Source organism: Pangasianodon hypophthalmus, chromosome 17 (assembly GCF_027358585.1).
Source record: "Pangasianodon hypophthalmus isolate fPanHyp1 chromosome 17, fPanHyp1.pri, whole genome shotgun sequence".
NCBI classification, from domain to species: Eukaryota; Metazoa; Chordata; class Actinopteri; order Siluriformes; family Pangasiidae; genus Pangasianodon; species Pangasianodon hypophthalmus.
The window spans coordinates 13,658,704-13,680,626 of NC_069726.1; the positions used below are offsets into that span (position 1 = coordinate 13,658,704).

The 21,923-nt window shown below is 39.7% G+C and overlaps 2 protein-coding genes and 1 pseudogene across 2 annotated transcripts; all 3 read left to right on the forward strand.

The window, feature by feature from the left end:
- The first annotated feature begins 4,261 nt into the window (after positions 1-4,261).
- On the forward strand, positions 4,262-8,184 carry LOC113543595 (heat shock cognate 71 kDa protein-like; annotated as a pseudogene).
- A 1,511-nt stretch (positions 8,185-9,695) lies between these two features.
- On the forward strand, positions 9,696-11,481 carry pwp1 (PWP1 homolog, endonuclein). The gene has a single exon (XM_026941950.3). The coding sequence runs from the start codon at positions 9,836-9,838 to the stop codon at positions 11,291-11,293; it is 1,458 nt and encodes a 485-aa protein (XP_026797751.1). The 5' UTR covers positions 9,696-9,835; the 3' UTR covers positions 11,294-11,481.
- A 1,625-nt stretch (positions 11,482-13,106) lies between these two features.
- Positions 13,107-21,765, forward strand: zpr1 (ZPR1 zinc finger). The gene is made up of 13 exons (XM_026941800.3): positions 13,107-13,382; positions 13,482-13,643; positions 14,037-14,127; positions 14,212-14,282; positions 16,064-16,150; positions 16,281-16,403; positions 16,574-16,700; positions 17,479-17,549; positions 18,820-18,909; positions 19,159-19,269; positions 19,360-19,449; positions 21,052-21,117; positions 21,213-21,765. Exons 1-13 carry the CDS (start codon positions 13,266-13,268, stop codon positions 21,336-21,338), a joined length of 1,332 nt encoding a protein of 443 aa, XP_026797601.3. The 5' UTR covers positions 13,107-13,265; the 3' UTR covers positions 21,339-21,765.
- The last annotated feature ends 158 nt before the right edge of the window (positions 21,766-21,923 follow it).

The following is a 21,923-nucleotide window of genomic DNA, read 5'->3' on the forward strand; positions in this document are numbered from 1 at the left end:
TGGGGCAATCCAAGAACAATGGATAAGAATCCAAGCCTGGTTTACAATAAATTCACACATTTGTCTGTCCTGCAAAGTGAAAGTGTTGTCTTACTGCCTTTATTATTATTATTTTTTTTTACTTCAAACTGCATAAATTAGCCAACACCCACAAAGGAGGCATTGTTAATATGTTGACAGATTTTATTTTCTGGAAGATGGGGTATCATTAATTATTAGTAATTATTAGCAGTAATCTATTGGCCAAATAAATACTTGAAACAACTGCCTGACAAACAAATCAGGGCAATACTGAGAATAAAGACTAAGGTTTTAATTTTCATGTTTGGCAGAGATCCATCTTAGGACCCACCTGATTGACATATTCCAGCTTATGCATTTTTAATACTTTATTATGTCTTCCTACTTTCATGTTCCATTGCTTTAAGATTAAAAGAATAAATATTAAAACACAAGAAAGGCAATTAAGTGGCCCTACTTTTTAGGCTATCATTTTTTTAAACATGTAAGTTTACCTCTTGATACTCCTCTGCTACCTCTAACCAGCTTTTGTTTTAATTTTACTTCATTTGTCTAACAGATTCATTGTTATTTGTTTAATTGTTCTTCCCGCTTGTTCTATCTTTTTTCGAATCAGTAAGCTACCTTTTAAATATGTAAAAGACATTGGTGCCAGTAAGGGTAGGAGAGCCAAGATAAGAAACAGCTTACTGAATGTTGACCACAGTTATTTTCGATGGACCAGTATGTGGGAGGGTTAGGGGATAGGGTGGGAGGGCCACGTCATTTGCATGCATCACCGAGTGTGATAGGTGTGATTATGGTCTGGTAATGGAAGATTTGTTTGTTTGATGTTGCGTTGACACACAGTTAATATACAGCCAATGTGTGACAGACAAACAAGTGCAAATCTGGAGATCTGTGTTGGTGTGTTTGTGTGTAGGTGTGTATGTGTGTATGTTGGCTGTCCATTAAGCTTGTGTCTTTAGTACAGTGATTAAATAGCATCATTATGGGCTGATGGTTGGGCACCTACAATACCAAGTTCATCTACATTGAATTCAATCACAGTTTAATCCAACATAGACTATGTTCATGAGTGAATATTTAATAAAATCTGGTTTTTATAAGTAAAGTTATTTATTAACATTCATTAAAGATTTGAAATGTCTCATAGAGCAGTTACTGTACTGCCTGATTTGGATAAATAAAACAGAAGAGAATGCAGTTAAGTTATTCCCAGTTTTACTCAGTTTAGTCAGTTAAGTGCTGCCATAAATGTAAAAATGTTACATGTTTTAGGCCAATGTCTGTTTTGTATGTTGATTGAAAACAGGAATACCCCTGAGCTCAGTTTGACCATACTATGGTGGAAGATTTCAGTGTCAGAGAACCAACACTTGCTCTAAATGTCAGATATGAAAAGCTAATGCCTAGATGATATAATAATATTGTTTAGAACGGTTTTGCATTCTAGTCCTCATAGGTATCTAGGTAGTCCAAATTTCTCACAGCTACCACCTCATTAGAACCAGGTATTAACTGCCTGTGATTGCTTGGTTTAGGTGTGTTAGAAGCTGATGTGGGAAATTTTGTAATGTCCTTAAAAATATTTGATCTCAGATGTTGTTTTCAGGTAATGGGGGCCAAATTACACGTCTTCCTTAAAGTCACTTTCATTCACTTCTCACTTCACACATTCTGTTTCTCTGCCTTCTTCTTGTCAGTATCTTCATCTTTTTTGTTTTTGTCCTCTACTTTTACTACCTGCTTCTCTGCCCACTGTTTTCTCTCTCTCTCTCTCTCTCTCTCTCTCTCTCTAACAGCTTTGACATCAGAACCATGTTCTCTGTGAGAAAATTAATAATTTGTATGTTTTTTGGTTTGAACTGCTTTGAGTGCCTGTATTTTGGCATAATGTGTGTTATGCATATTTCATCACGTCAGTTATATCACAGTGTGTAGGCTTAATAGGTCACCCACTTAATCTGGAAAACCCTGGCTGACTCGATCTAACATATCTAGGTGTGGTGGGGTGGCCCTACCAAACAGCATTACATAAAATTCTTGTTTAAATTTAACCTCTAAACTAATACATTGTTGAAGCACCTTTTGATTTTATTACATCACTCAGTCTTTTTGGGTAAGAGTCTATCAGTGTGACACATCTTGCCTTGGCAATATTTTCTCAATTTTCCATCAAATTGTGAGGGCATCTCCGGTGCACAGCCAGCTTCAGGTCACCCCACAGATTTTTAGTTGGATTCAGGTCTAGGCTCTGGCTAGGTCATTGAAAAACATTGATCTTCTTTTGGTTAAGCCATTCCATTGTTGATTTGGAAGTATGCTTTGGGTCATTGTCATGCTGAAAGCTGAAATTCCTTTTCTTTTGGAATTATGGATTTATTATAACTTTTGGAATTGGACTCATCAGACCATAACACATTTTTGCCAAATGGTTTGGGGTGATTTAGTTGAGCTTGGATTTTTTTTGCAAGAAAGGGTTTCATCTAGCCATCCTACCCTATAGCCCAGACATGTGAAGAATATGAGAGATTGCTATCACATGCAGAGAGTAATCAGTACTTGTCAGATATTCCTGCAGCTCTGTTAATGTTGCCATTGGTTTCTTGGCAGCCTCCCTGTAAAGTTTTTGTCTCGTCCTTCTATAAATTTTGGAGGGATGTCCTGTTCTTGGTGATGTCACTGCGTTGCTCCATTTTCTCCACTTGTTGATGATGGCCTTCACAGTGTTCCATGGTACATCTAATATTTTGGAAATTTTTTTGTACCTCTCCCCTGACCGATACCTTTCGACAGTGAGACCCTGTACAAGCTTTGTCAGCTCTTTGCAGACCATGGCTTCAGAAGTAGGATGAAACCAAGCAGATGTGAAGAAAATCTTACAGAAACAGCTGATCTTTATTTGGGGTTAATCAGAATAATTTCAATGATGACAGCTGTAAGATAATTACTTTTGAACATGAGATTGAATGTGATTGGTTTATTCTGAACACAGCCACATCCCCAAATATAAAAGGGTGTGCACACTTAGGCAACCAGTGCAAAAAGTTCTTTTTCCTATTTTTCCCTAAAACGTTTCTGATTGTTTTTCACTTAATTTTTATATATTGTAATTTCACATTAAGGGTGGAAAAAGTTCTGACATGTTTTACCTTAGTTTCATTTTTTTACTTCACGAAAACCTACCATTTTAACAAGGGTGTGTAGACTTTTTATATCCACTGTACTATAATATATGTAGCCTAATACACTGGATATGATTATTAATTCATTGAATGTATAGGCAAGATTTGTATTTACATTTTGTACATTAGATTACATACATTAAATTTTGTACAATATTTATGCTGATCATTACATATTAGAGTAGCTGTATATAGCTCACTTAAACTGATTTCCTGCATGAAGCTGAATTCACGCTAAATAAAGTAAAATATTTTATAAGGATTAGCTAAATGTGTATTAAGTGGGCTATTATTAGCAGAAATATTACTATTTGTATAATTATATATAGAAAATTAATCTAGTGTATGTTCAAATCTGTCACAGTTTGTTAAAGGTGACAACTAAATTCCATCCTTTATTATTATTATTATTATTATTATTATTATTATTACACACAAATAGAGGCCTAATGTGTACATCAGAATATTTTAATACCTCAGATCTACTTGAGAAACCACCTAACTATCCATAAACCAGTTTTAGTTTTAATTTCGAAAAAGATTCAAATGTATGTACACTCTAAAATGTAGGGTACTTTTTCTTGTAACTGCCGGTACCATCTTCTGTACCTTTAGTAGGTATCTCTCAAAGTAAAACCTGAATACATCCTCTAAAAGCTAATTAAAGGGACACTATATGCATCATTTCTCAGGTAAAACATACTCACTAAAGGTAAAGCGACAAGGAACAGTACAGTTTGGTACCTTTATTTCTGAGTGGGTTTCTACATGGGTAAGAAAGTCCCTGATTAAATGTGGCAGATGTAAACATTTCGTCTGGTATCGTTATATTTTAATATTACTGTGTTAGTGAATCTCTAGGCTTATTGTACGACATACTGTATAACTCTGGGTCTATACAGGAGTGATGTGGGCTTGAGGTTGAGATTTGCATGTTGGCTTCCATCCAGAAGGAGCTCGAAGGCACCAGAATGTTCCATCTGCAGGTGCGGCGCGTTGTCTTGCGGCTGCGCGGAATCTGATTGGCTGTCGGCTGCACACGGAACTCAGGAATAAGCGGCTCCCTGCAGTGATCACACACACAGCGTCTCTCCCTCTCTATCTCTCTCTCTCTCTCTCACACACACACACACATACACACATACAAGCGCGCGCACAAGCACAAGCTTAACCGGTCCGGCAAAGGAAAACACATCAGGTAACATTACTCACATCTTATTATTATCATTATTATGATTATTATTGGATATATCTGGGCATTGAATTTGTAAAATAAAATGAGCCTGTATGATCATGTATGGTTGGACTGTTTCAACAGCCTATGATTATATAGGCAGAAATCAAACAGTGATGTGAGACACTGCATTTTACAGCAGTTGTGATGTTTATTGTTAGTAGTAGCTGATGCGTGATGCTTCACGTGAGGTTATACTGGTGAAGGCGCGGGATGTAGGCAGCGATGGCCCTTGGATCCGGTACAGAAGCTTCCAGCAGACCGGCATTGTCCTTCACACCAACGGCTGGGGGATGAATTATTTCTATCCCACCCGTATTCTGGCAATAGGGTCAAACAGGGACTGGCTAGTAATTGACACTTACCAGCCTCTGTCCAATCAGCGGGCTGCATTATTAGTGAGTTTAGCGCAGTGGGCGGGATTTGTCGTCATACGGGTGGAGGCTTTATTAAGGTTACTGTTATACTTGGAAGGGTCTGGAAAACCTATCCCTGTTTAATATTTTACAGCCAAACCTTATCCTCATCCTTTATGTCATCTGAGAACCCTGGCACACTTAAGTGTTGAAGGACTTTATCTTCTAGTGTACAGACTGAAACTTGTTTTTCAATAATAATAATAATAATAATAAATGCTAATTTAAAAACTAGTTACAGTAAATTAGACATATGTAGCTGCCTGATTAGAGCTGTGAAATGTAGCCTTACAGAATAATAATATGACTTCCTGGGTATAGTCTAGTTAACTTGTACGGTTTGTCATTGATACATTTAAGGTTCCAAAGTACACTGTGGCATCAGGTTTATTCCACCATTTAGATACATGACTCCTCTGTTTTTTCACAGGCACCATGTCAAAGGGAACTGCAGTTGGCATTGATCTGGGGACCACTTACTCCTGCGTGGGAATCTTCCAGCATGGCAAAGTGGAAATCATTGCTAATGACCAAGGAAACAGGACCACACCAAGCTATGTGGCCTTCACTGATACTGAAAGGTTGATCGGTGATGCAGCCAAGAACCAAGTGGCCATGAACCCCACCAATACAATCTTTGGTTAGTATGGATTTTTCTTTTATTCCTCCACAATGGGTACAAACCATTTCCCTGCGGATTCTATGCTAAGTGGTCAATTGAATCAAATTAAGTAAATGTCGGCTTGAGTGACCGTGTTGTGGTATGGTCTCATTTCAGATGCCAAGCGTTTGATTGGCAGAAGGTTCGAGGATCCGGTGGTTCAGTCTGACATGAAACATTGGCCTTTCAAGGTAATCAGTGATGGTGGACGTCCCAAAGTGGAGGTTGAATATAAAGGAGAGACTAAGAACTTCTACCCTGAGGAAATCTCATCCATGGTGTTGGTGAAGATGAAGGAAATTGCTGAAGCCTACCTTGGAAAGGTGAGTGTCTTACAAAATCAAAGAATTCATTGTTTATTGTTGAACACTTAGTGTCATTTAACTAGATGAATATTCTAAGTACTGGTAAAACTTTTGTTGCAGTCTATCAATAACGCTGTAATAACAGTACCAGCTTACTTCAACGACTCTCAGCGTCAAGCCACAAAAGATGCTGGCACAATCTCTGGTCTAAATGTTCTACGAATTATTAATGAGCCTACTGCTGCTGCTATTGCCTATGGTCTGGACAAGAAGGTAAAAACAGTGTGGCTTCTAAATCAATACCAACTATTTATTCCATTTAAATTTCTTTAGCAGCTGACTTGTAAATGCTAAAGTGTTTTTGACATCTTAGGTTGGCTCTGAGAGGAATGTCCTTATCTTTGATCTTGGTGGTGGCACCTTCGATGTGTCCATCCTGACCATTGAAGATGGCATCTTTGAGGTCAAATCCACTGCTGGTGACACTCACCTGGGTGGTGAAGACTTTGACAACCGCATGGTGAACCATTTCATTGCTGAGTTCAAGCGCAAGTACAAGAAGGACATTAGTGACAACAAGAGAGCTGTTCGCCGTCTGCGCACTGCCTGCGAGCGGGCCAAGCGCACCCTGTCCTCCAGCACTCAGGCCAGTATTGAGATCGATTCCCTTTATGAGGGTGTTGATTTCTACACCTCCATCACAAGAGCTCGCTTTGAGGAGCTCAACGCTGACCTCTTCCGTGGAACCCTGGACCCTGTTGAGAAATCTCTCCGTGACGCCAAATTAGACAAATCTCAGATCCACGACATTGTCCTGGTTGGTGGCTCTACCCGCATCCCCAAGATCCAGAAGCTCCTCCAAGACTTCTTCAATGGCAAGGAGCTCAATAAGAGCATCAACCCTGATGAGGCTGTGGCTTACGGGGCAGGTTAGTTACAGTTGGTTAATTCATTCTTCAGATGATCTTAAATTGATGATGTCTGAGTGACAGCAAAGGGTGAAAATGATCTTTATTGTCCATCTGTAGATACTAACCTTCTGTTGCACTTTTCAGCTGTCCAGGCTGCCATCCTCTCTGGGGACAAGTCTGAGAATGTTCAGGACCTGCTGCTGCTGGATGTCACCCCTCTGTCTCTTGGTATCGAGACTGCTGGTGGTGTCATGACTGCTCTGATCAAGCGCAACACCACCATTCCAACCAAGCAGACCCAGACGTTCACCACCTACTCTGACAACCAGCCTGGTGTGCTGATTCAGGTTGGAACCAGAATGATTTTGGAAATTCATTTATGTGATGTTTTCTACCTGTGATGGGTTCCTAAATGCTAAATTTTACATTACTTGGGTATTTGACTGTTTTTTCATGTTTTCACCAGGTTTACGAGGGTGAGCGTGCCATGACCAAGGACAACAACTTGCTGGGTAAATTTGAGCTCACTGGAATCCCACCTGCTCCTCGAGGTGTTCCCCAGATTGAGGTCACATTTGACATTGATGCCAATGGCATCCTTAATGTCTCTGCTGTTGACAAGAGCACTGGCAAAGAGAACAAGATCACCATCACCAATGACAAGGGTAGGTTGATTTCCTGAATTATTCTACAGATTTAGTGCCTGTGTAGATTTATTAAGATTCTTTTTTTTTAAAGGTCGCCTCAGTAAGGAGGACATTGAGCGCATGGTGCAGGAAGCTGAGAAATACAAGGCTGAGGATGATGTGCAGCGTGACAAGGTGGCTGCCAAGAATGGCCTGGAGTCCTATGCATTCAACATGAAGTCCACTGTAGAAGATGAGAAGTTGCAGGGCAAGATCAGTGATGAGGACAAGCAGAAGATCCTAGACAAATGCAATGAGATCATTAGCTGGCTTGATAAGAATCAGGTAGCCTTAACTGCTCCTCCTTTACAACTATCTTAATGGCTTAGATATATGACAAGTTTTTGCTATTAGATGTCTTTTGCCTAAAATTTTTCCTCGTTACACAGACTGCAGAAAAAGAAGAATATGAGCATCGGCAGCAAGAATTGGAGAAAGTCTGCAACCCCATCATCACCAAACTGTACCAGAGTGCTGGAGGCATGCCAGGTGGAATGCCCGGTGGATTCCCTGGAGCTGGTGGTGCTCCCTCTGGTGGTGGATCCTCTGGACCAACAATTGAAGAAGTTGATTAAAGATAAAGCAACTATATAGACTAACTATATTCTGTTGATCCCAGTAGGCCTGATCTGTATGCAGTGACCTGTGACTATTTAATAGCTATTTTGTGAGTTGAGAAAAATGCACTTTAACACAAGAAAAGTAAAGCAGTATGCTTATGAAGACCCTACACTGAGTGAATAAATAGATCCTTAACTGTCATATTCCTTTTGTCATTACATGCATTGTAAACAATTGTTTATTTATCATAATCAGTGTTAATCAGTGAGTGATGACAGCGTTGGGTATTGTACTAAGAGCTAACTGTGCTATTACATCACTTTCAGAAACACAGCTGTTTCATACAGTGCATTGTATTACATGTGAGGGGGTAAGTCGGGGTTATTTGGATTTAGGGGGTGGAGGAGTCTTACATATTTAATGTGTACCAACAATGTGGGAACATTCTTCATTCATTAATTTTCAGCAAACACTTTTGCTTTCACAGTGAAGCCTATCCCAGGAACACTGCATGAGGCACGAGGAATACACCCGGTCCATTGGGCACAATGCACACATAACTTTCACACACTCATTCCAATGTCAGAACATTATAATTCAATTTATGTTATTAGTCATAGACATAAACCAAATGCAGGGGCTCTGCTTCCCTATGTAACAATTAACTCCTTTGGTTAACTGTAGCTTGTAATGCTGTACCATGTGGGTCATGCACTCTTACAGTGAGGAAATAAAATTACACTACAAGAAGTGGTTGTCCTGTGAGGAGATGAAGAAGAAGAAGCTGAATGAATAGCTATTTTCAACTTACTTATACAAATCAATGGTTCTGTCTCTTATAGTCAAATAAAAGGAGATATGGCTCAGAAGCATGTCATCTTTTGACTGGAATAACCTAAAACACGAGTGTTAACCCTCCATAACCCAGTGAGGTGTTGTGTGGCTTACTTCTTCAAAAAATCATTAAATAAATATGATAAATACATAATAAACCTATTATACACCACTTTATAAGTTTAATACACATAGAACAGGAGCAATACCTGAACACTGACAAAATATAATTGACCTTGCTGTACCACTAGCTGTAACAGGAATGTAGGAATTCTAATTAAAAGTTGTAACATCCTCTAAAAATTGATTGGTATTTCGTTATTGAGTAGTTAGTTAGTCCTCATTTATGGCCAAAGAGGCCCAATTGTCAAACGGAACAAAAGTATGGTGAGATTTCAGGTGTTTAAGTCAGTGGGCTCAAGAAGGAAAGTTGCCCCTTCCAAGATGGTCGTGCTGTTAACGCGTCTGGCTTCATTTAATCTACACTTTAATAATGATCTATTTTGATCCAGGAGCGGTGTTTACTGTCCTTGAAACTGAATTTGAAACTGAATAACCGTGCAAGATAAGTTACCATGGCCATGTATCCTGGTAAAAACTGCTGTACCGTCAAGAATTTACCTACAATTAGCTAGCATTAGCTCGCTATCCTGCACCGTGAAACAAGCCCCAGGTCTGCCATCGCAGAATTGTTAGGCTGGCTCATATGTATGCTATCATTCCAGTAAAATTAAATTACAGATTTTATATATGCTTAGTTTTATATAAATATCACTAACACAGTATATTAACAGCTTCTGCTTTTTCCAGACTGATGTTTTATTTTAGGGGGAAAAAAAAAAAAACCGCAGAGATCTTTTCGGCAACACGCTTCACGTCATCAAATCGCGCTAGGCTCTGAAAGGACCCGACACGCCTCGTGTTTCCACACGCAGTAGCGTCAATATTTTAGAAGCTCTCAGTACCTCCGGCACTAAAGGCCAAGCTAACTAACGATTCTTTAATAGTTGGTGTGATCATGAGCTCTCAGATAACTTGTGTTGGATGGGTGAGGAAGGGGGTTTCTAAGGAAACACCAGATAAAGTTGAATTGAGCAAAGAGGAGCTGCAGCGCATCATAGCCGAGGCAAAGGATGAATTAAGGCAAGATGATGATGATGAGGAGGAGCAGGAGGAAGCGTGCCCAGTGAGTGAGCAAGAGAAGACAGAAACTCAGTCAGCCCCAGAAATGACTGCTGATGATGAAGAAAAGCCAGCGGAAGATGATCTTGCTGAGTATGAACTGGACAAATATGATGAGGAAGAGCTTGAGACGGCTAACCTCGGGGACAGTCTGGCAGGTCTGACAGTGTTTGGCAGTAACGAAGAAGATCCTTATGTCACCATTAAAGACACAGACCAGTATGAACGAGAGGACTTCCAGATCAAGCCTACTGATAACCTTATTCTGGCTGGTAGGGCTGAGAAGGATTGTTGCAATCTTGAGGTTTATGTGTATAACTCTGAAGAAAGCTCTCTGTACGTCCACCACGACATCCTCCTGCCTGCTTATCCACTGAGTGTCGAGTGGCTGAACTTTGACCCCAGCCCTGAAGAAGGCACAGGAAATTATGCAGCCATAGGAAACATGACTCCTGTAATTGATGTGTGGGATCTGGATGTGGTGGACAGCTTAGAGCCTGTGTTTTCTCTGGGCAGTAAGAAGACCAAGAAGAAGAAAAAGAAGAAGAATGCCGCCGAGCCTGTAGAGGGCCACACCGATGCTGTATTGGATTTGTCATGGAACAAGATGGTCAGGAATGTTTTGGGAAGTGCTTCTGCTGATGAGACTGTGGTTCTTTGGGACCTCACGCAAGGCAAGCCAGCAACGACACTAAGACGTCACACAGATAAAGTCCAGACTCTGAAATTCCACCCGTTCGAGGCACAGACTCTCATCACTGGGTCTTATGATAAGTCGGCTATCCTATACGACTGTCGCAATCCAGAATCCAGCAATCGTATCTGGCGGTTCAGCGGTCAGGTGGAGCGCCTGGTGTGGAATCACTTCTCTCCCTGCAACTTCCTTGCAAGTACAGAGGACGGCTTCATTTACTGCTTAGATGCCAGATCAGACAAGCTGGTTTTCACACTGAGGGCACATGATGGAGAGGTGTCTGGAATGGACCTGAGCAGTCAAGTGAGCGGCTGTCTGGTTACCAGCTCTGCTGACAAACATGTGAAGGTCTGGGATATTCTCGGAAACAAGCCCAGGCTCATTCACTCCAGAGACATGAAAATGGGAGTGATGTTCTGTGCGGCTTGCTGTCCTGACGAGCCATTCGTTTATGCGTTTGGAGGACAGAAGGATGGGCTGCGAGTATGGAACATTAGTGAGGTAGCTGCAGTGGCTGAGGTTTTCGGCAGTCGGGAGCGTTTGGTTGCCAACACAGTTGCGGACTCCAGCAGCAGCACGGTTGACATGGAGGTCTCTTAATGGAACAGCTAGAGACTTTGTGACCAAAGAACTTATTTTCAAAATACAAAATGAGCAAATTCTGTTTACTGAAAAATAAATCAGTATATACTTTGATTTTGAAGTACAAGATAAATTAATGTACCATTATTACAAAAATGTATGTGCATTTTTGTGAAGAAATAATTAAACAGATGTTTAATGCTGAAGCCTTATGTTTTTATCTTTTTATTGCAGTCAGAAATATTCATTCATCTTTAATAATTGCTGTTCTGATCAGGGTCACAGTGGATCCAGAGCCTATCCTGGGAACACTGGGCATGAGGCGGGAATACACCCTGGATAAAACGACACATGGCACCATACACGCACACACACATTGTCACCCTTGTTCATTTAGAATAGCCAGTCCACCTATGGTCATATTTTTAGGAAGTGGGAGGAAACCAGCAGAAACCCATATGGCCAAATAACTGACATTCATTGTTTGCATGTTACAGCTTATGGTAACTCTTTACTGAAAAAAAAAAAAACCTTTACATAAAGTGCTCAGTTTGACCAGCATTTCTTATTTCTGACATCATGTTCCTGGTTTTGATTTAGGCCAGTTTTTCAAGCGCCATTGTCCTGCACATTTTGGTGTTTTCCCTTATATAACTCAACTGATTCAACTCATCTGCTAATTAAGTCTAAGTTTGCACAAAGTTGAACTAGGTGTGTTAGAGGAGGGAAAATGCCATGTTAGCCCATAAATGGGATTGAGAGACACTGATTTAGGCTAAAGTAATAACATACAACATGTAAATGTTACTTCAAATTATATGTCGCAGCATTATATGTAGAAGGTACAAAAATATAACTTCTTAGTATAGAAAATATGGTAGTCTCTATGAAGAATCATTTTCTCCTTAAAAGAATATAACGAGAGCCATTAATGTTATTCTAAGGAAAGAACTTGTGCAATGATGAAATTTCAGAAGGTCTTAACTGTGTTTCTCTTAGACATGGGTAAGTTATTATCCTCTATCCTGCCAAATTCTGATCAATATCAGAGGAGGGCATGGTGGCTTAGTGGTTAGCACATTTGCCTTTGGTTGAGGGCTCGATTCTGTGTGTGCGATTGTGTGTGACATTGTGTGTGACATTGTGCCGTGTGATGGGTTGGCACCCTGTCCAGGGTGTCCTCCTGCATTGTACCCCGAGTCCCCTGGGATAAACTCCAGGTTACCCTACGACCCTGTGTACCATAAGCGGTACAGAAAATGGATGGATGAAGGGATTAAACTCAGAATATTGATGGGCATGTAAACATAGCTACTGAAAATAAAAAAGAGATACAGGGAAGAATATTCAATTTAATTAGGGAAACTGCCATGAAGGGAACAATGTAACACTCTCCATCTTTTGAGATCTAATTTTTCCTAAAAGAGCATTTCTGCAATTAAATCTCTACAATTATTAACCAGCAAATCTAATCTAATCTACTCTAATCTAATCTAAGCAAATCTATGAGTTTTCACAATTCCTTATGACAATGAACTATTGAGTTTTTAAGTAACTGGAGACAGATTTTTTTTTTTTTGTACTCCATGTAGATCATAAACCATTGAAATCGGTTGAGAAATGTAAACGTTATTGTGCTTCTTATCCAGAAAAACCGCAGCTCCCCCGTTTACTTGTGTTTGTTTATAGGGCAGTCTTGCCCGCTCCAATATGGCGGACGCGTTGACGTATTGCAGCAAAGGGCCAAAGCGGCCAATGAGGCGTCTCTGTGTTTATAGGTTTCTGCTTGGAGCCATTTACAGCCACGTCGTTCTCAGACTTTTAGTTTGGCGCACTGAATAACTTTTGAACCGGAAGCAATAGGGCGGATCCATGTGCGCCTGAGCCGGACGAATTTTCTAGACAGTTCTTCGTTACATATTTATCTTTCTAACTCAACTCTGATTTAATTTTTACTTAGCACGCAAAGCTAGCTGGGGTTTCACAGACAATGTCGGTGATAGGCGAGGATCACGTGCGCGGCGTTATGTTTAAAGACATAAACGCAGACGAGGACGACGCTCAGCCCACTGAAATCGAGAGCTTGTGCATGAACTGTTACGAGAATGTGAGTGATTACAGCATTTACAGTAATAAGGATAACAGTGTTAAGATGTTTGGGGTAGGCAGAGAGTGTCTAGATGACATGGATTTCTCTCTTTTTCAGGGAAAGACGCGTCTTCTCCTAACCAAAATCCCTTTCTTCAGAGAAATCATCATCAGTTCCTTCACATGTTCTCACTGTAACTGGACCAACACAGAAATACAGTCTGCAGGCCGGATCCAAGAGCAGGGAGTCTGCTACACACTCCACCTAAAGACTAAAGAGGTGACATTTTCTCATGCTGCCATTCCCCACATGGAGGAAGGTGTGAATGTCTGCTTCTGTGTTACTATAACTGTTTAACAACATACTGATGTACCTAATGTCAATGTGTCATTTTCATGCACACCTTCACCACATCATATCACATCACATCAGTTTTCACTTAAGATATATGATGTGTCTGTGTAACACAAGCTACGTATTCTGCATGGAAGTGTTTTTTTTAACATGACGATGATGCATGCATTGATCATACATAGATCTCTTATTCCATGATGATCAGTACAGTTAACATTGCAGTCTGGTTTGTTAATAAGGCTGCATTGTATTACCGGTGGCTTGTGTTCCAGTGGGCTCTAAAGCATTGCTAAGCTGTGTGTTGTTTCTGTTCTTTAGGATATGAACCGTGAGGTTGTGAAGACGGACAGCGCCACTATTAGAATACCAGAGCTGGACTTTGAAATCCCTGCATTCACACAGAAGGGCTGTGAGTATTACTGCTTTAATGATCAAGGGAGAAGCCAAGCATATACTGGTTTATATTTAAGAACTATTTATTTCTGTTTTTCAGCACTGTCCACCGTGGAGGGACTCCTCGACAGAGCAGTATCAGGATTAGAACAAGATCAACCAATACGACGGGTGTGTGCTCTTTCTTTTTGCTGGTCTCAGATCTAATAGGTGTTGGATGTTCGTAAACTTGTACACACCAATCAGCTGTAACATTAAAACCACTGACAGATGAAGTGAATAACATTGATTATCTCATTACAATGGCACCTGTCAAGGAGTGGGATATATTAGGCAGCAAGGATCCAAGCCACTTTGATAAGGTCCAAATTGTGATGGCTAGACGACTGGATCAGAGGATCTCCAAAACGGCAGGTCTTGTGGGTGTTCCTGGTATGCAGTGGTTAGTACCTACAAAAAGTGGTCCAAGGAAGGACAACCAGTGAACCAGTGAACCGGTGACAGGGTCATGGGCACCCAAGGATCACGTGGGGAGCAAAGGCTAGCCCATCTGGTCCAAACCCATAGAAGAGCTACTGTAGCACGAATTGCTGAAAAAGTTAATGCTGGCTATGATAGAAAGGTATCAGAACACACAGTGCATCACAGCTTGCTGCGTAGCTGCAGACCGGTCAGAGTGCCCTTGCTGACCTGTTCACTGCTGAAAGCACCTACAATGGGCACGTGGGCATCAGAACTTGACCATGGAGCAATGGAAGAAAGTGGCCTGGTCTGGTGAATCACGTTTTCTTTTACATCATGTGGACGGCTGAGTGCGTGTGCATCGCTTACCTGGGGAGGAGGTGGCACCAGGATGCACTATGGGAAGAAGGCAAGCCGGTGGAGGAAGTGTGATGCTCTGGGCAATGTTCTGCTGGGAAACCTTGGGTCCTGGCATTCATGTGGCTGTTACTTTGACACATACCACCTACCAAAATATTGTTGCAGACCAAGTACACCCCTTCATGGCAACATTATTCCCTGATTTCAGCAGGATAATGCACGCTGCCACACTGTAAAAATTGTTCAGGAATGGTTTGAGGAACATGACAAAGTGTTCAAGGTGTTGACTTGGCCTCCAAATTCCCCAGAGTCTGATCCATGGAGGCCCCACCTCGCAACTTACAGGATTTAAGGATAACATCTTGGTGCCAGATACCACAGCACACCTTCAGAGGTCTTGTGGAGTCCATGCCTCAACGAGTCAGAGCTGTTTTGGCGGCACAAGGGAGACCTACACAATATTAGGCAGGTGGTTTTAACGTCACGGCTGATCGGTGTTTATATATATATATTATATACACACACACAAAATACATGTGTGTGTGTATATATATATATATATATATATATATATATATATATATATATATATATATATATATATATATATATATATATATATGTTTTATGATTTTTGACCCCCTGCTACACTCATATAGGAGATGCATTTAAAATCAACATAAAAAAAACAAACATAAAAAATTGCCATGTGGTAAAGCCAATTCAATGAAGGGGAAGGACACGAGACATGAAAGACACACATTTGCTTTTTGACTTGTGAATTCCCAAGTTCAGTTTTGTGAGCCAATAGAAATCAAGAAGGCAGGACTTTAGGCTCTTTGGCTGCCTGCTTGCCTGCTAGGATTTTCTTGCGAATAACGTTGAGACCTCTGGGGTTAAGATAATATCTTCGTATATAGTATTATATGGAGTGCAGGGTTTATTACTTTCCAAATCATGTGTCACATCACATATTATAATATCACATATTACAAACATGTCAAGTTATGTACAAATTAGAAGGTTCTTGCATATTGGTGCAAATAAAAAAATAAAAATTTATTTGTATAAATATTTTTGCTTATTGCCCAGGCCCTTTGCATGTGCTCAGTCTCTATATTTCTTTTCAGGCCACTGATCCAGAAGTAGCAGACAAAATAGACCAGTTTATTCAGAGGCTGAAAAAGCTGAAAGATGTCGGAGAAGAATTCACACTGGTGAATTGATCAATACCACTAACACAATACCTTTTATCTGTTACTGTTAATACAAGAGAACCTGTTTCTGGGGTTGTGTCTGTGTCTCTCTGTGTAAACAGTTCTGCATTTTCTCTGTCTCACCTATCAGATAATTAATGATCCGTCAGGGAACAGTTTTATCGAGAATCCATTTGCACCGCAGAAGGACCAAGCTCTCTCTGTATCTCATTACAAAAGGACACCTGAGCAAAACTCAGCCCTTGGGATACAGGTAAGAATCCATTAGACTGGGATTACAATTAAGCCATGCTTTTTTTTCATGCTTTTATTTTGTATTTTGGAGATAATGTCAGTTTGACTTTGTAAGAAGATTGATAGTTCCCAAAGTTGGTGCGTTATTCATTATTTGCCTTGAGTAACACTCTCCATGTTTCATTTCAGGAAAGTGAACCAGAAGAAGAGGAGAAACCTGTCAACGATCTGGAGACGATGAGGAACGAAGTCCTGGTGTTCAACACCAACTGCCCAGAGTGCAACGCTCCTGCCTCAACAAACATGAAACTTGTCCGTATCCTTTGAAGGCTCGTAGCACAGAGAGGTTTTCTTCCTAATTTTTAAATATCAGCCAAGAGGTGTAAAAACATCGATGCTGACACATCAGTGCACTGTATGCATGGGCATAACTGTTTTGAATGGTGCTGGGGACGGAAATGATGACCAGGCAAAAGAGAATTCTCACAAAAACACACAAATTTCAGATTCCAAAATTTCCATTTTAACCACAGTGGTTTAAATAGCTTAATTATTATTTATATTTTGAGAAATAGGACTAAGTTCATCAGAAAATATGGCAGACAGGTGCAAAAAACAATAAATGTGAGAGCAGGTGGGATTGGTCAGCAGTGTCTGTGGAAGTGAGTGAGATTGGTCAGAATTAATTTGAGAAATGGGATTTAAAAAAATGAATAAAACAGTCCCATGCAAACCACTAGATGGATGCTTCTGAGGTTTTTATGGTTTAAATCTCCTACTCTGTCTCTATACTTGGAGGCTCTTAGAAGAGAGAAGACACTAAAGCTCATAATCCTGCAGGCTGATTGAAATAACTCTCCATTTAAATAACTACAGCTGTATAAATCATTGCAATTTGTATTTACATATGGCACAATATTATAATATTAGTTTAACACAAATAAACTTATAACCTTATAGTCACGAGTGACACGAACATGATACGCAGGAGAAGAAAACGCACATGCCCTGTTAGTTTATCATAGATGAGACTAATTTATTTATTTATTTTGCCATTTTACCTTCTTAAGATTTCTTTCTTTACTGTTAATCAGAAATTCCACATTTTAAAGAAGTTATCATCATGGCCACCAACTGTGACAGCTGTGGACATCGAACTAATGAGGTTAGAAAAGGCCAGCAATTTTACATTATAGATCTGACTGCTTTGCTGTAGTTATTTGTCTTAATATGTGTAACATCAGTATATTCTGTAGTAGATAACTAGATAACATATGTTGTATTTATGGCATTGATGATATTTAATGTAGAAAATGCTTTTAATGTGTAATGTTTTTTAATTAGATTTAATGTCTATGATATCTGTATTCAAATGGAAATTTACTGTCATTTTAGAACTTTTTTTTTTTAAACTGAGAACAAAACCATGCAAAATATTTGACGAAAGTGGTCTATTATAGAGGAATGTAACAACTCAGATTTTTAATATATACCAGGGACACATCTCCACTGCAAATATTACCATAAACTATCAATCAAGCTACGTGTGTATTCTCAGTTTTTATATGTAATAACCATTAAATGGTGGTAAATCTGTCAGAAATCTATTTTAAAAAATCATTTGTTTGGGTGCTATTTTCCCTTCCCTGGGTTCGACACAACCCCGTGGGTATTCTTTGCACCGTATCAACAAAGAAGCGAGTGAGTTTGAGGCTCCAAGTAGTCAGAGGAGCTGCTGGAAATCAGATTAGCTGTTAAAATGGTGCTTCATTCTTCTGCAAGATACATGGGGGAAGCATAGTATGTGTTTTTTGTCCATTCATTATCCAATTATATATTTTTATATGTTGTATACAGTACAGTATACTTTATATACTAATCTAAGTGACATTAAAGGTTTCCATCCTTTCTTAGTTGTTCAGCCTCCCTTTCCCCGCTTCTTACCTTCATGTCCTGGTATGAACTGATATGGCTTTGAGATGTGTTTGGAAACAGTTGATCTCCTCAACGTCCCTGTCGTATTCATTTTCCACAATGTGGGCTAATACCCATAACCCGTAAATGGTACATCCTGCTATTGCATGTGTTAGCAGTGTTGACTGGCTGTAGCTGTAAATATGGGTTGTGTATGAGGCTGTTCCACTGGAATGGCAAAGAGAATGAAACACAGTACTTTTGGCCATAGAGTGTCTTATTAAGCAGCGAGTTTCCTGTTTCTGTGAAACAGCTTGAAATATTTTCGACCCCTGATTCCTATCACTGCCATTGAAAACAATTTGGTCATATCTAGTATTGTGTGTTTCTCTAGTATTGTGTATTTTTTCCTCAATACATTTCTTTGCATCTCAGTGTGTGAGTGCTGTAGAAATTTTGAAAGAAAATTAGCGGAATTCTGTTAATAATATTTAATGTACCATTGTACATTAATTGAACAGGTGAAATCAGGCGGTGCCACAGAGGAGCTGGGAACCAGAATCACTCTCCACCTCACAGACCCATCAGACATGTCGCGAGACCTGCTGAAGGTATTCTCAGTCCACACAAGCTTAATGATATGTTGTTTAGTTTTGCTAGAAATAGATTGCATCTTCCTACCTCAATTTATAGTAAACAAAAAAGCCAAAAAAAATTCCCCCCAGTCTAATACTGATGCAGTTTGGGGTTGTTTTCTGTACCTCAATAACTCAATGCAATGTTTGAAGCTCATGCTGTGAAATGTAAAATCGAGTCTTTGGTTTATTTACTAACATGGTGTGTTTGCACGTGTGTGACAGTCAGAGACGTGCAGTGTGCTGATTCCAGAGCTGGAGTTTGAGCTGGGCATGGCTGCATTAGGAGGAAAATTCACCACTCTGGAAGGGCTCCTTAAGGACATTAAGGAAATGGTGAGCATCAGTAGTCATAACTTATTTTAAGATATTTAGATTTACAGGAAGCCGTTTTGTTCTTAGTTTTGCCATGTATTTTTGGTATAGATCGTCATGAAAAACCCCTTTATTTGTGGAGACAGTGCCACCAATGACACATCTGAGAAACTGCAGCTGTTTGGGAAAAAGATCGACAAGGTATGAACTTTTACTTGTTACACACACAAAGTTCAACCCTAACCCTGCTGTCTTACTCAGAGGTGCCAATACACTGTGTGGCCAAAGGTTTGTGAAAATCTGGCCTTCACACCCACATGTGGTTCTTCCCCAAACTGTTGCCACAAAGTTGGAAGCACACAATTGTATAGGATGTATTTTTTTGCTGTAGCATTACACTTTCCCTTCACTGGAACTAAGGGGCCCAAACATGTTCCAGCATAACATGCCCCTGTGCACAAAGCGAGCTCCATGAAGACATGGTTTTGCCATGGTTTTGCCAAAGAACTTGAGTGGTTGAATGGACACAAACCCCCACAGCCATGTTCCAAAATCTAGGGGAAAGCCTTCCCAGAAGAGTGGAGGTTATTATAACACCAAAGTGGGACTAAATCTGGAATGGGATGTTCAAAAAGCACATATGGGTGATGGTCAGGTGTTCGCAAACTGCGTGTACGGTTTAGGTGTAGCATTTTACAATTTTGACCCCTTCATATGGCAGTACAAAGACACCAGAAAAAGGTTTAAGCAGTAAGCAGTATTCAAACCGAACATGAAGATTCACATGTTGGAAAGCCAAATCAATGAGGCAGAAAGGATGTGAAAAACATGTGTTGTTACTTTCGCTTCACAGTGACTTTATATAGGTGACCTGTGAATTTGCAAACCCCGGTCTTGGGATAAGAAAAATAAGAGAGTGAGGATTTTGCATTAGAAAAAGTTGAGGGTAAGATGTGCTGTGCATTGCTGTTTAATATTTTCTTTCATTATGTATCTATAATTCATTGTATAATAGAGTATTTGGGTAGACAAGTTGTTTGATTCGTTTCATGTTTTTCTTTCGTGTCAGTGATAAAGACCTTAGTAGTAAAGACCTTTTGGCAAGGTTTGCCTACTTTATACTTTTTTTATGTGAAGCATCTGACATGGATCTGGCTGTAGGCTGGATGTACACTTGCGTTAATTTTGTAACAGTTGTATAAAGTACAGGTGGCATGGTGCACAGTGAGTAGAGAGGTTACCATCTCACAACTCCAGGATCCCGAGTTCAAACGTGAGCTCAGGTTACTGCCTGTGCCATGGTTCACATATTCTCCACATGGTGTATTCTCTCGTTTTCTCCCACCGCCCAAAAACATGCCTGTAGGCGGATTGATAACTCTTAAGTTGCCCCTAGGTGTGAATGAGTGTGTGAATTTATTTGTGCATGGACTGTTATTCAGGATGTATTCCTGCATCATGCCTAGTGTTCCTGGGATAGGCCCCAGATCCACTATGACTTTGATCAGGTTAAAGTACTTACTGCATGAAGATGAATGAATAAATGCTTAGAAGTATATATAATTATATACACTCAGATGTTTCCTTATAATTCAAAGATTTAATTTAACCAATACACATTTTATGATTCATACTGTTAGCATGGAGCCATCCCATCTGCCTACTTGTGCTTTTTTCTTTAAAAGTCTGTTTTTATTAACAGTCTTGATTACTAACCTACTCTGATGTTTTGAACACACCAGCCATGGTTTAATGGCATGAGGTAAATTTTTTTCTTTGTTTGCCTTGTGTGTTTATGTAAAGATTATGTCAGGAGAAATGGACGTCCACATCATCCTGGATGATCCGGCGGGGAACAGTTACCTGCAGGTAAATTTGCTTCTGTTCATGACTATTATCATGAAATGTATGATGGTTAAGACTGACATTTTGAATAAGATTAAGCATGAAGTTTCTCTCTGTAGAACGTTTATGCTCCAGACCCCGATCCCGAAATGAAGATTGAGAAGTATGTGCGAACGTTCGAACAGAATGAGGACCTTGGACTTAACGACATGAAAACAGAGGGTTATGGCGAGGCTGAGAATTGAGACTGATATAAAACAGCAGCCAGCGGTCAAGATTAGATAAAGCTATGGGTTTTTTTTAATTGTTTTTATTCGGTAAGACCTGTAAGAGTAATGATGTCAAGCGTACCAAAAAGGAGGAAATGTAAGTACTACCTTGACGTTTGAGTTAATGTAAAAATGCCCTGGCTTCCTTACTGCTATACAGAAGAACATTTTTGTTTTGGTATTTGGCTAAACTGCCCTGTGATGGTCATTAATTTAACTATAACCACCAAGCTGTTAAAAAATTAAGTGGGTATATATAAATATTTAAGAAATGCATATTATTTAAATAGCACTTCATTTGTTAAGGCTACATGCATTGATTTTCTTTAAATCAGGTAAATAAAGAACCAACTGTATGTAATGTATGCATTGTGTTTGTACAATAAAAATGATATGAACCTGTTCTGTGATGTAGATGGGTTTTAATAAATTGAACACTCCTAAGTTGAAGATGGTCATAGATAATAGTCTGGGTGTGAGTAGGCCTAACAATAAGCATGTGTAATTAAACTGAGTCATAAACATTAATAACAATAAGGAGCTGGTTAATTCATGCAGCTT

Excerpts from the sequence above, each read along its gene's own strand:
- pwp1 (XM_026941950.3), top strand. The coding sequence starts at position 9,836 with ATGAGCTCTCAGATAACTTGTGTTGGATGGGTGAGGAAGGGGGTTTCT.
- zpr1 (XM_026941800.3), top strand. The coding sequence starts at position 13,266 with ATGTCGGTGATAGGCGAGGATCACGTGCGCGGCGTTATGTTTAAAGAC. Across the intron at positions 13,383-13,481 it reads GCATGAACTGTTACGAGAAT|GGAAAGACGCGTCTTCTCCT; the intron begins GTGAGTGATTAC and ends TCTCTTTTTCAG. Across the intron at positions 18,910-19,158 it reads TGTCGCGAGACCTGCTGAAG|TCAGAGACGTGCAGTGTGCT; the intron begins GTATTCTCAGTC and ends CGTGTGTGACAG.